The sequence below is a fragment of the Sus scrofa genome, chromosome 8, assembly GCF_000003025.6.
Source record: "Sus scrofa isolate TJ Tabasco breed Duroc chromosome 8, Sscrofa11.1, whole genome shotgun sequence".
Classification (NCBI taxonomy): Eukaryota; Metazoa; Chordata; class Mammalia; order Artiodactyla; family Suidae; genus Sus; species Sus scrofa.
In genome coordinates this window covers 55,528,813-55,543,469 of record NC_010450.4, presented here as the reverse complement: position 1 = coordinate 55,543,469, position 14,657 = coordinate 55,528,813, and the positions used below count along the sequence as shown (strand labels likewise).

General features: G+C 46.8%; 1 protein-coding gene and 1 long non-coding RNA gene across 11 annotated transcripts in view; one reads left to right on the top strand and one right to left on the bottom strand.

The window, feature by feature from the left end:
- The window catches only part of KIAA1211 (KIAA1211 ortholog), a 264,569-nt gene that overhangs the window by 57,462 nt on the left and 192,450 nt on the right, over positions 1 to 14,657 (bottom strand). For 7 of the 10 annotated variants that reach the window (XM_021101354.1, XM_021101353.1, XM_021101362.1 and 4 more), the window contains one exon: positions 5,753 to 5,924. The exons of the other annotated variants lie outside the window; for them this stretch is intronic. In XM_021101354.1, the coding sequence (XP_020957013.1) occupies positions 5,753 to 5,924 (172 nt within the window). The remainder of the gene's footprint in view (positions 1 to 5,752; positions 5,925 to 14,657) is intronic. 10 annotated transcript variants of the gene reach the window in all.
- LOC110262105 lies at positions 5,723 to 14,655 on the top strand. The gene is made up of 3 exons (XR_002346677.1): positions 5,723 to 5,938; positions 7,012 to 7,154; positions 10,937 to 14,655. It is a non-coding gene; the product is annotated as an uncharacterized LOC110262105 (long non-coding RNA).

Below are 14,657 nucleotides of genomic sequence, written 5' to 3'. Positions count from 1 at the left end.
AGGTCACCAGGGAGCCAAGCTGGCCCACCTCTGGCCTGCCTCTACCACTCTGCAGGTGCTCAGCTGCCCCATGTAGAGAGAGGTCTCTGCATAACCTCCGCAGCAAGCATCAGAATCGAGTTAGTCTTGGTCTATATTCTGCAAATTTAAAAAAAACTAGTTGTCAACATGAATAATATTACCCTGAATTTGTAAAGCGCTTTTTTTTTTTTTTTTGCCTTTTCTAGGGGTGCTTCCACAGCATATGCAGGTTCCCAGGCTAGGGGTCGAATCGAACCTGTAGCCGCTGGCCTACACCAGAGCCACGGCAACTCAGGATCTGAGCCGCATCTGCAACCTACACCACAGCTCACGGCAACACAGGATCCTTAACCCACTGAGCAAGGCCAGGGATCGAACCCGAAACTTCATGGTTCCCAGTCGGATTTGTTAACCACTGAGCCACGACAGGAACTCGTGTAAAGCGCTTTTTTTATAGCAGTGTAACATCACAGGCATTTTTTGTCCTTGTCATGACTCTGGAAGACAGCATATCCATTTAGCAGATAAGGAGGCTGGTTAAGGTCACACAGCTCATGAGTGATCACAGGAGGACCGCGGCTCCGCTCTGCTCTCCCTCGACCTGTGTCTCCAATAACCTCATTTACCGAGCAGTCCGCCTTCCGCCCCAGACTCACTCAGCCCAGCCCGCTACCTTCATGCTCCTCTTCCCCATGCCCTGTTCAATGTCAGCATAGTCCAGTCCCTACCAAGAAGGGAGAAGTCACCAAGTAAAATAAATTCTCTGATTTTTTTCTTTTCTTCTTTTCTTTCTTTCTTTTTGTCTTTTCTAGGGCCACACCCGTGGCATATGGAGGTTCCCAGGCTAGGGGTCCAATCAGAGCTACAGCTGCTGGCCTACACCACAGCCACAGCAATTCGGCATCCAAGTCGCATCTGTGACCCACACCACAGCCCATGGCAATGCTAGATCTTCAACCCACTGAGTGAGGTCAGGGATCAAACCCGAAGCCTCATGGTTCCTAGTCAGATTCGTTAACCACTGAGCCACGACGGGAACTCCCTCTGATTTCTTCTTCTGAAGAGCAGCAAGGCCAAGGGACCGAAGGCACACACAGTCCCCAGAGAGCCTGAGTGTCACTGTCATTTCATCAGTGACATGCTGTCTCACTACATCTACTTGTATAATTCCCCTTTTCCGGGGGCTCAGAGGTACAGCGATACTCTGGGTGATGGGAAACCAAGGATGAATCTGACCATCACTGGCAGAAGCAGAGGGAGAGTCGGGGGGGAGGGCAGGTCCAAGCATTCTGCCCCTCAGCAAGTATTACTGGGTGTCCGCTGTGCACCAGGCACGGGCCCCAAAAGGCGAGCCCTGCAGGCCCCAAAAGGGGGGGTCGGTTTCCCGGCTCGGGGTCAGAGAAGGCTTCTCCCTTGAGGAAGGCACATCTATGCAGCAAACTAAAGGCTGGAGAGGAGCTGACTGGGTGAGGAAGCAGAGATGAGTGAGGGGTGGGGGGATGGGGGCTCCTCCTAGACCAAAGGATGACCCTTGCGCAGAACTGGGTAACTTGGAGTCTGGTCGCATCTCTAACACTAACAGCACTTGTAATGTGAAGGACTGAAAGTCCCTTAAACCTTTTTGGTGTGTGCGTGCATGTGCGTGTGCGCTCGCATGCACCTGTGAGCACCCAGGGTGAACGTGAGGTGGAGGAGAGAGCCTACTGAATTACAAGGCATCATGTAAGTGGAGAGCAGAATTTCTATTGGGTTTTTTTTGGTGTGTGTGGGGGGGGCCCATTTGGTCAACCAGAAACAGATATTTCAATCCGCAGTCTCAGACAGGACCTGTGACTTTCCCCACCACTCTCCCCTGTCAAGTCTCCCGTGTACCCAGTGCAGGCAGAAAGCCCTCAAGCAAATGGGAAGGAAGCGCTGCTTGCCCCTCGGAGCCAGTCTGCTACCCTCTGCAATCCGTCCTACTTCCACATCACCCCTTTCTGTTCCCCCCAATTTCTCCCTCCTATTTTAGGGTTTCATTTCAGGAGGAAAATAAGCCCCTTCTCTCTCTTGTCAACATGAACTTAGCACCTCAGCCAGGAATGAATGATCTCATCAATGCCACATTCATTCTTTTTTAAAAAAACATCTTTATTGAGATGTAATTCCCAAACCATAAAATTCATCCTTTTCAAGGGCTCATTTAAATGATTCTTAGCACATCCACAAAATGAGACAACTATCGCTACCAGCTAGATTGGAAGACTGTGATAACCCCAAAGCAAGCCGGACCCATTAGCAGTCACCTTGCAACGGACCACACTCCCGGCAACCACTCATCTTACCGCTGTGGGTGTTTGGAACATGTCATACAAATGCAATCACAGAGTAGGTGGTGTATGTTATTTGGCTTCTTTCACGTAACGTAATGTTTTTAAAGTTTAGCCATGTTATACTGGGTATTGGTATTTCATTCTTTTTTACTCTCAAGTGATATTCTATGTATCTGGCACCACATTTCCCAGAGTGATCAGCCTCCGTGGAGCCCTTTTGGGTCTCAGCATGCTTGCCGCTGGCGCTTCCTACAAAGCTGAAGCTATGCAGGATGCAGTAAACGGCAGGACAGGTGGTGTGCTGCTGAGTAGCCTAGCCTCAGGCAGGAGGCTGAGGGCAAGAAGCCCCTGAGCCTGTGACCCAGGACCAGCAGGACAACTCAGGCCGTGGGACTAGCGCCCTCGTAAGGCTGCAGCAGCACAGAAAGGCAAATGGATCGTTCCAAACGCAGCCACCACGGCTTGAACAGTGACTCAGCCACTTGCCAGCAAGTCATTCTCTAGCCCTAGTCTCCTCATCTTTGACATAGGAATCATAACGTCAATCTCAGAGTCGAGGTAAATATCACGAGGCCACCTACATGCAAAACATGCTGTATTAACAAGTGGCTGCTTTAAAATATACCAATGGATATTCTCCGTGGAAAAAAAAAAAGATCTGTGGTTAAAGGAATCTTGGAAATGCTGCAAACCGCATCCTTCTTCTTGGCAACTCTCAGGGCACACTGGCATTGTAAAGGCACTGAGAAGTCCAGTGCAAAGGATCCCATTTAAGTTGTTTTGGTCCAGAATGTCCCAGACCTATTTGTCAAAATGACCCTCTCCCCTTTGAAAATGTAACATCTTTTTAACACACTTTGGCAAACACAATGTTAGCTGCCTTTAGTTAATAAAGGAGGTTACATTAAATTGTTACAAACTGATCATGTTTTACTGTTCTGCCTCCCCCACAGGCATAATTTAAAAATAACAGCCTATGGAGGAAATGAATCTGACTAGGAACCATGAGGTTGAGGGTTTGATTCCTGGCCTCGCTCAGTGGGTTAAGGATCCGGCATTGACGTGAGCTGTGGTGTAGGTCACAGACTCGGCTCAGATCTGGCATTGCTGTGGCTGTGGTATAGGCCTGCAGCAACAGCTCCGATTAGACCCCTAGCCTGGGAACCTCCATGTGCCACGGGTCCGGCCCTAAAAAGCAAAATAGCCTAGGAAAAATAAAGGCTTCTATCCTCAAGCAAGAACAAAATGCTTTACAACCTAAAGGAAATGAGAAATTTCAGGCAGAAGGAGCAGATCAATAATGAGCTACTTTTGGTCATGAAGACACTCCTAGACTTATAGACTCTTGCAAGGTGAAAGCATGTCACAGTTCAGCTCCTTTAAGCCCCCACCAGGGAAGAAACCCCCTCATCAGTCCAACCCCTCGGGCACCCACCCACCCCCATTTTTAAGCAGTTCTAGGAATTAGGAACTCATCCCTCATACGGGATCCACCGCCCTAGATCACATCAATGGAATTTTGAGTTTTGTGATTTAGTGACAGCTGCTCAATTTGGAGATTGGAAACAAAGTGCATGACATTTTGTTGGAATCTCTTCACAGTGTAAAGTAACATGTCTGTTAGCTGAGCAGTGAACTGAAAATAAGAATTGCTGGAATCAACATTTTTCATTTTCTCCATCTGTAAACGGGGGGAGTTATCAGAAATTCAGCTATACTGTAAGCAACACAGGCCATCTTTACTTTGGGGGCACACTTATTCTGCAACTGGAAATTTCTGAGAAGAAAAAAGGAATACAGCTTTCCATCAATTTCTATTTTCCTATCTTTATTGATTTTAAAACTACTTAAAGAGCCATATTTAAGTTCAGCATCCAAAGCTTATCCTTCTAGCTTCCTTTTTACACAAACAAGTGTTAAATAATTAAAATAGAGCATGTCTTATAAACATACGTTTATCAAGCATCAATAGTAAGACCAGGGAATGTTACCTCTATTTATGGCAATGTAGCTGCTGGATACGATGTAGATTTCCCCATGGCTTTATAAAACTTAAAACCTTAAGGAAAATGCCAAGAGGGAAATGAAATACAACTTCAATGGGAAGAGAATGGGGGTCTAAGCTCATCTGAGAGTCCAAAATTATTCAATAAGAAATGGGAGACTTGACAAAACTATAACCTGCTACAAAGAGGGCAGGTGGTGTCTTCTTAGGACAATCCTTTCAAAGCAAAACTTTTCAGACTTGACCTAAGTTTGCATCACACGGTTACCTGGTCACATTGTAGTGGCTATGCCTCATTCTGCTGCTAAGGTGTTGCTCAGGCAAAAAGGTTCACATAACTATTTTGCAAGGGAAGAAACTGAAGGAAAATCAAACCTGATTCATGCTGGTTAAACCTCTGCACCAGTACTGACATTTCAAGAATTGGGTAAGTTTTGTGCTAGCTGTGTTCTCTTTTTAGTGAAAGCATATCCTTCCATTAAATTCAACAGTTTTCCTAATAAAGACTTTGAGGAGTAAAATGGTATCCCTCAAGACTAACAAACACTGTCATGGGCCTTGTCAAGCTTAATGCGCCTGGCCTGCCTGACGATCCTGCAGTCTGGGCTCAGCTGCAGTTGACAACAGTCATAGACAGACCACCACAGGGGTGTTTGGCTTTGTTCCTGAAATAACAGATGACATCATCTATGCCTTCAGCACACACTAGGGCAACTTCACACACTGCCAGGCAGTCATAGGAAACGCTTTCTGAGCGCCAATAAAACCTGGTCCCTGACTTCATGGAACTGGCAGCTGATGACAGAGACAGACAAGCCCATCACTAACCCCATACAAATGCTAAGTTCTCTGGGAGATGGCTCTAGATGCTGAGGAACTGCAGTGAGGGCTAACAGATCAGGCCAGGTAGTGGGAAAGGGCTTCACAGAGGAGCTAACTTCTGAGCTTAACCATCTCTGACTCTGCGATTCCCAGTCAGGGTAGAAAATGCCTCCTGACTCTGCTGGTCTGAGCCTCCGGACACAGTCACAGCAGGACTTAGTGCCTGTGCTCTAAGAAGAAGGACCAGGAGTAGGGTGGGGGTGGGGGCGGGGAGGCAAGCGGATGGAGGGAGGGGGGAGAGGGAAGGAAGGAGGGGAGGGAGGAGGGAGGGGAGGGGAGGGGGAGGAGAGGGAGAGGTGTACACAGAGAAAACAAGGAGCAGAGACTGAAGCTCCTCCAGAGGCAAGTTCTGGCAGCTCCAAGGGTGGCCTGGGGTACGACAGGGACCACCCCCGAGCTCCCACGGGGAATGCACCTGGCATCCCAGCTGCCACCTGCCGGGAGGTGACAGACACCGCCATGCCACCTTCGAGACGCCACTCCCCCCCCCGAACTTCAGCCAAGATCTGAAAACATCAAGTGCAAGTTTTACCTTAGGCTGTCCTCCAGGGTCTCCTCATCTGAAGAGAAGGTCCCATCGCTGACACTCGGAGGACAGCGGCTCCTGCACCCAGCAGACGCCTCCGGGGACCCGGATGGGCCTTTCTTTTTCCTTTTGCCGAACAACTTCTTAAATGGTTGGAACCTTCCTCCCTTCTTCTTGGCTGTGGATCACAAGGTAAACACGCTGTGCCTGGCAGGCTGCAGCCCCGAGCCTAGGAGCGAATTACGACCCAGCTCCTGGGCTGCAAGCTGTGAGTCGGGGCAAAGGGCGGCCGGCGCGGGTGAGGCTGGTTCACACCCGGTTCCTGGGCCAGGCTCGACCCGCACCTACCTGCACCTCCACGGCTTCCCGGCTGCTTGGTGGCTGCCCAACACCCCGCATGCGCCACACGAAGGGGTCCTGTTTCTTTAACAAAGCAGGGGCCCAGAGGCTCCTCTCCGCAGGAGGGGCTGAGTCAGGTCAGGCAGGTGTTTAGAAGATGTGTATCCACAGACTCTATGTGACACGCACATAACATCTCCCCTGAGAACCTCTGTTAACTGCTAACTCCTGGCATGACATTTGCCCCAGTTCCCTCCATCCCCATACATTTCCAGTTCATTCCTCCTGTCTCCTCCGCACGTCTACCAAGAGGGCCCAGAGGAGCTGCTATGAACACCGGCCATGTTATCACTTGATCCGGTCAGGGCCTAGGCTCACTGCCAGCCTTTCCTACAGATATTTTAGGTCATAACTTTCAGTTCTGCTTTCAGATACAAATACCTCTAATTCCTCCACTGCTACCCCCAGAAAAGAATCACCCTCTACCACAGGAAGCATCTTCTCAGATCTTTCCTTTTCTTTAAGATGCTTAGGGAGTCATTTATCCCGTGGTCAATCTTCTTTTTTAAATTAGTTAACCCTTACTATGCCTGGCTGCTCTAGGAACTTTACCAAGAGGAACTCAGTTATCCTTAGTTCATAACTAAATAGCCCTGAGAGGTACATATTCGCAACTTCCTGGTTTCACAGACCAGAGACCTGAGGCCCAACGAAGAGGAGTTACTTCTGTGTCATGGGAAACTCAGCCCTGAAGCTGCAGTCAGGAGCTCTGGGGGCAAAGGGGAGACCAGCACTCACGGTGGGTATGGAACAGGGATGAGCCCCCACCTGGGTATCGGGCCCCCAGCATCCACAGAGAGATCTGTGTATAAAAACGAGGAAAATGGTGTTGGAGGCAGGTAGCTCATTTCCTCTGTCACCTGCAGGTCTGCCTTTACGGAGCTCACAGAAAATCAGATGGGAAAAAGAAGTGGTTTCGACTACTTCGCCCTAAGCTGTGGCGTGAAAGAGTGAGGAAGCAGAAGGAACAATCACCAGTTACAGAGACAGTCTGGGATCCTTAATACAGGTGCAAACACGCCTCCAAACTTCAGTGATCGCTGAAACAACATATTCTACCCCAAGGAAAAGGCAAGGAGACACAACCTGGCAGAGGCCCCACAGCAAGGCGCTGGGCTAGGCATGCAGTCCTCAAAGAGTTCAATCATCTTCACTGTGTGTTATTTAAAAGACAAGGAAGTGGTCAATATAATGGAGATCACATCATTTAATAAACAGCAAAAACAAAACAAATGGGAGGGTCTGATTGCAGCATGTTTGCATGTTTTCAGTGGTTACTTATTCAAGAGTAGCCGCTGGAGGTTTCCATGAAATCTACTTCTGGTTCCCACTAGTAAAATCACCAATGGATTGTTTTAAAATTTTTCTAAATTATCATCAGCAATTTTTGAAGACCATCAAAGAACATTAGGCAAGTGTTAGAATGGACCTTATATAAAATGAGTCCATTTTAAAATTTTAAGTTAAAAAAATTCTATAAGGCACTACGTTATTATATAATTGGCCTCTGGCACTGACTGATGAAATAAATGAATAGTTTCTCTATATCTGCCTGAGGCTCAAAATATGTAAGTGACATCTGGAGTTCCTGTCATGGTGCAGTGGAAATGAATGCAACTAGGAACCATGAGGTTGTGGGTTCGATCCTTGGCCTTGCTCAGTGGGTTAAGCGTTGCCGTGAGCTAAAGTGCAGGTCGCAGATGCACCTTGGATCTGGTGTTGCTGTTGCTGTGGCTGTGGCGTAGGCCAGCGACTATATCTCCAATTAGACCCCTAGCCTGGGAACCTCCATATGTCGCAGGTGTGGCCCTAAAAGGACAAAAGACCAAAAAAAAAAATGTAGGTGACATCTCATTTATAGGTTTGGCAGCATCATAATAAATGGTCAAATATGCTACATTTCATTTATTTCTGAGGCAAAATTCTTTTTATCTTTTAGATCATTTGCCTCTTTCCCAGTGCAGAAGTATCTAACCCCAAATTCACGTACCACAAATATTCTAAGAGACCATAAAACAAAACTCTCAATATCAGTTACAACGACATCATCACCTTTAGCCTGGGCCCACAAATCGAGCTTTTAAGCTGAGTAGAAAAATTTATATTTGATTTATTAACAAGGAAAAACATCATTCCTTGCTCTACAGTCAAGGTGGACTTGGTGGGGTTTGGTCGAGCTGGACCCAAGGGGGTTCCCTATAACTGAAGTCAAACTCAATTACAATTTTTTGAAGAAGCTACATGTGTGTTTAAACAATGGCTGGTGTGGTCTCCACGGTGAGGGCTGATGAGGGCCTCGGGGACAATACAGGGTCCTGAATGGCGGCTGCCCCCGAGGACAGCGTCTGCTGCATTGGTCGTACGATGCGGGGTGGGGGCAGAGTCACAAGGGGGTCTGGAGCGGCCTGGGGCGAGGAGGCCTCGGCTGCCTGAGGTCCACCTGGGAACCGGCCACCCAGCCTCCCGGCTGCACGGTCCAGAGGCAACCCCTGGCAGGCGTCCACACACCTCATCCTAGATAAGCTCAAAGTCCGATGGCAGAGAGCACCCTCCTCATAAACTCCCCCAAAGGCTGCTTCATCACTGCCTTACTGATCACTGCAAAGGTAAAACCCAGACTCTCCATTCAACAACATGAAAAATAATTCTAAGTCCTGAGGACACTAGTCTTTCTTCAGAGGAGGTGTCAGAACACCAACACTTTCCTTAGGAGTCAGCTTCTATGTCTTAGGGTTGGGAGACATCGCATTATAAAACAAAATATCCCCCACCTCATCACCAAGATTTAGTTACACATTCCTGTCAGAAATATCTTTAAATTTTAAATAAAATTTAAGAGACTATTTTTATGATTTTTTAATTGACTGTAGCAATTAATTAATTTTCCAGGATTAACTTTAGAAAAACCTTGGGAGTTCCTGTCATGGCTCAGTGGTTAACAAATCTGGCTAGTATCCATGAGGACAGAGGTTCGATCCTGGCCTTGATCAGTGGGTTAAGGATCTGGCATTGCGTGGCTGTGGTGTAGGTCGCAGATGTGGCTTGGATCCCGAGTTGCTGTGGCTGTGATGTAGGCCAGCAGCTACAGCTCCGTTTTGACCCCTAGCCTGGGAACCTCCATATGCTGCAGGTTCGGCCCTAAAAAGCAAAAAAAAAAAAAAAACAAACAAAACGAAATAAAACAAAAAAAACTTTAGAAAAACCTCAGTAATTGCAATTAGGCCCACGCAACATTCAGCAGCAAACTGTGATTAAGCAACATTAATAGGGAATAACATTTTATTAACAAGTACTAGGAGCTCCCTGGTAGCTTAGAAGGTTAAGGATCTCACATTGTCACTGCTGTAGTGCCATAGGAACTTCCACGTGCCATAGCCAAAAAAACAAAAGCAAAAAAAAAAAACAAAAAAAACAAGTACCTAAATTTTATGAAGCATTTGCAATTCTATGGCAAAACAGTCATTATGAAAACCTGAGCTCACTAAACTATTTTATGATCAGTTTATCATTTGGGGGCTGCATTCACGGTCAGTCTTCACAGACTCAACTGGATTAAGAGCATGGTCATCACTAGCAGCTGTTTTCTTGACAAATAACACCAGTCATTATTGTGAATATTTCTCTGCAGATGGGGTTGTCAGTGTCACCCAGAAAGAGTGACACTGTGCTTTAGCCAAGTATTCCCCAACATTAGAGTATTCAGGATGGCATTTTAGAATTTTACAACAGCAATCTGCTTTTGCTGGGTGATGGCCGCAGTGGAGAGAGAAGGGGAGGGAGAAAAAAGACATGTTATTTCTACTAAATTTTTTTTAACTGATTGCAGGGGTTAAGTGTGTGGGCCCCAACTCTTGATTGTATGTCTCCACAGCTATGAAACATCTGCTTACCAGCCTCTGTGGAAACTGACTGTCTTAAATAGTAAGACTGAATTCATAGGAGAAAGAGCAGCGGGTGCCACATTTTCTTAATACTTGAGTACTTTTCTGCCGCAGTTTTGCACATGAAAGAACTTATATCTGCATATACACTGCTCCGGGGTGGGGAGGTCACAGAAATTTTCATTAAGTACTGAATTGAACTAATTTATTTTCATCATCAAATAATTACTTTAGGGATTTTTTTTTTCATTTAAAAAAGTGCTCTCTATCCATTATTCCACAGCTATAATTACCCAGCATTTGAGGTCTGCGTCATCATAATCACTGGTTTATACAGAAGACTCAAAAATGAAAAGTCACTGGGAAAGTCAAGCAAATCTATTCATTTTCCATTTGTAATAACGATGCGATCCTTACATTTTCATTTCTAAGCCTAAAACAATACCAACATAAAACTTCTCTGCATTGGATTTGGTGGGATGCATCCAAATGAGAAACAGAATTTCCTCTCTTAGTTCATCTAGAGCATCAGAAATGTCTTAGTCTGGAGTTCCCATCATGGCTCAGTGGAAAAAAATCTGACTAGGAACCATGAGGTTGCAGGTTCCATCCCTGGCTTCGCTCAGTGGGTTAAGGATCTGGCATTGCCATGAGCTGTGGTGCAGGTCGAAGACACAGCTTGGATCTGGTGCTGCTGTGGTTCTGGCATAGGCCAGTGGCTACAGTTCTGATTAGACCCCTAGCCTGGGAACCTCCATATGCCACGAGTGTGGCCCTAAAAAGAAAAGAAAAAGAAAATGTCTTTGGAGTTTTTCAGAATGTGTTCGTGGGTCAGTCCCAGGTTCTTATTTAAAGACCCAAGACAACTGGGAATCCACATAAAACAAAGTTAAATATGTTTCTTTTCCAGGGAACCTTTCAGAATTTGAACACACTGCTGTCATTATCATTCTCTAAAAGAGCAAAGAAAGATGCTCCCCAAACCTGTTGGCTGCGGAAACTTGACTTTCTGGACATCGATCACAACTAGCGTTCCTTTGAAGGTACTCTGGGAAATGAAGTCTTCATTATTCCTTTCAAATGTCTTTATACACAGCTCCCCCAATTCCAGAGCACACTGCTCATAAGCATGAGTGAGTGGACTGCAACATTTGGGGCCTTACTGGTTGGATAAACGTAATGTTTCAGTAAGGCTGTGATTTCAAACATGTATGTAAATAGCACATATTAGGATACAGTACAGAGCAACTGCCTGCATCCTATAAGTTTACTACTTTAAGAGGAATTTTGCAGGGCTTTTCTTAGTTCTGGAACCTCATAATACTTCTGAGGAGAAACTGTGGGATTAAAATAGAATGACTAGAGGGGCCACTGATGCACAAATACTGGGTGGTTAGCACATCTTTACAAATACTGGGTGACTGGCAGATCTTTACAAATTCTGGATGGCTGGCAGATCTTTACTGGACCCCATGGTCCCAGGGTATGTCAGTTAAGACACAGGGACTGGCAACATGTCTGATGGCCTGCCCTCTCTGGGGTTGCATGATGACAAGACTGAGGACTGAGGTCCCCTTGCAGAGAGGAGGGCAGGGTGACAGGGCAAGTTACAGGGGAAAAGGAATGCTTTTCTTCTTTCCTGGGGAAGCATGGAGGGAGGTATATATTGTTTTGCTTTGCTGATTCAGAAAATGAAGATACAGGACCAACAACACAATTTTATTTTTTTTATTTATTTTTTTGCTTTTTAGGGCTATACCTGAGGCAATTGGAGGCTCCCAGGCCAGGGGTCCAATTGGAGCTACAGCTGCCGACCTACACCACAGCAGCAGCAACGCCAGATCCGAGCTGCGTCTGCGACCTATACCACAGCTCAAGGCAACGCCGGATCCTTAACCCACTGATTGAGGTTAGGAATCGAATCTCATGGTTCCCAGTTGGATTCATTTCCGCTGCACCATGATGGGAACTCCACAACAACACAATTTTAAAAGAAGGTGGGGATCCTGGGACAAATTCCTGAGGAGGACAGAGACTGTGGCTTCCACAAGTCAGGGGTCAGAGGTGAGATTGTGGCGACTGACCCGATTCAGGGGTACCAGGCCCCAGGGCAGGTCCACAGCCTCCATCTGCTTTGATCCCTGGGCCAGAAATGTCACTGCTTCCTCCCCAAGGTGATGAAGTTCTATTCAGCCTTCCAAATCAATGTCTTCAAGCTGTTCCCAACCCCCCAGCCCATTTAACCAATCACAGCTCCCTCCGGCTCCCGTTCACTTTGCTAGTGCTTACGCTGCATGACACCATGTGTTATGAGCTGAACTGGGTCTCACCAGATTCACAGGTTGAAGCCCTAACCGCTCCCCTCCCAAAACCCTCAGATGGTGACTGTGTTTGGAGATGAGGTCTTTAAAGAGGTAATTAAGGTAGAAGAGGCCATCGAGCAGGCTCTAGCCCAACATGACTGGTGTCTTTCAAAGAGGAGATCAAGACACAGACACACACAGGAAGCCCACGTGAGGACATGAAGAGAAGACGGCCATTGACAAGCCACAGAAAGAGGCCTAAGGAGAAAGCAACACCGATGACACCTGGCCCTGGACAGCTGGCCTGCAAACTCCTGAGCCCCCTGCTCAGCGGTACCGGTCACGGCAGCCCTCGCTAAGTAATGCACCAGGTGGCGGCTGTGTGCTCCTACAGAGACCCCTCTGCATCAGCTCCTCTGTGCCACTGTGTCTTTGCACCTTACAGAAGCTCTTCTCTGGGGAGTGCTTCTCTCCCTTTGCCTGGAGAACTCTGGCCATCCTCCCACACACAACCCCAGGGCCACGCTCTCTGGAAGGCCTTCCTTGACCTCTGCCCAGAAAGAATGGCTTCCTCCTGTTCTCTGCGTGTGTGTGTGTGTGTAGACACCTGTTGCACAGCGCATGCCACAGCTCCTGGATGCAAGTTCCCTGGACCCAGGGCCCACACCGCGTTCAGTCTCTACCTGCAGAACTGATCACGACCCTGGCGCAAAGCAGACACTCAGTTTACAGATGGATAGTCCCTAGGCCCTTAGGGCCAGATGTGCTGAGAAATTGGAAGTTTTTAGATTGCACAGAGGCATATTTAGACCCCAATGGGGCTGTGACAGCACTTGATAATCACATGGCAGTGTTTGTGGAAAACGCTTATATTCACCTTAATTTTTGCTAACAGGAATTTACGCCAAACTTACAAAGGACCTTTGGGATTTTCAAAGTATAGATAAAGGATGATGATCTCTTTAGGGGATACGGCCAGCCTGCAATCAAGCTGGAAAATGCAAATGTAAATGTTCCCATGTGATTAATATACACTCTCATCCACAAGAAATACTAGGCGAGTACAGAAAATTGCACCCAGCTGAAATGAGGTGTGTAGGAACATACAGAATGCGTGCATACAGAACACACACACACACAGTCAAACATCTCCCATTTCCCCCAGACTGCCACTTGTGTTAGAAGACACACCCACACACACGTGGTATTACAGCTCTGTCTCCCTGTCCCCCGAATGTCACAATAACTCCCAGGTTGAAGCACTCTCAAGCTCTCGTCCACAAGAAAACTTTGGGTCTTTTTCAAGGTCAAGAACCATATTTATTGTAGTATCAGTAGATTTTATTACCATTTAGCACGTATAAAACTGTGCTGTTTTTTATTAGGTTCCTACCCACTTAAATACATCACTGAGAAGTCTGCGTGTTGTGCTGTTCTCCAATTTTTCCCATTAGCTCTTGATTTTCACTTTCTGACTTTGCATAGCTCATTGATTTTTAGCCACACGTCATGTTATAGACAAATTGACTGAATGTACTAAACAGAAACTGCTGAACTAGGTTTGTACTGTACCGAGGCAAGGACCAGTCAATAAAAATGTAAACAACTTGGCTGCTTCCTGGGCCCTTTCTTTCTCAAAACCACACCAATTTCTCATTTTTCTAGTTTTTCCAATCAGGCTATTTCAGAACTCCCGTCTACATGTTTTACAACAATTCACAAGAGAAACCAAATAATACTGAGCAATAGTAACAGAGGCAGAAGGGATTTTTCATGTGAAGTCTCAGTGTTTGGCCACATTTCTCCCACATACTGGAAGGTACGTGGGTGATGGTTCTTTCTACTGCCAGCTTCTGCCACTTGAGTTTCAGGGGCTGCTGTGGATCACCGCCTACCTCTGAGTGGAAAATACTAGCAGGGGAGCTGCCTGCTCCCTGGCCCTGCAGAGTCAGCGCAGCAGCAAAACCCCTTGACAAAGGAAACCTCTGCGCAAGGGCTGTGGGTACGTTCAATTCAATACATAGTATTGCATATCTAACACCTGCAGGACTGGTGACAGGCCTTGCTGGCAGCACTGATGGGTAAAATAAAAGCTTTAGCGACATCTGAGGCTCTATCTGTCAAGGTTTAATCAAGGAAACAGAAGCAGCAAGAGGAGTTTTTGCAAGTGCGTGTGCGTGTGTGCATGCGCACGTGCAATATATTAAGAGATTTACTGCAAGCGGGAGTTCCCATCATGATGCAGTGGAAATGAATCCAACCAGGAACCATGAAGTTGTGGGTCCGATCCCTGGCCTCGCTCAGTGGGGTAAGGATCCGGCGTTGCCA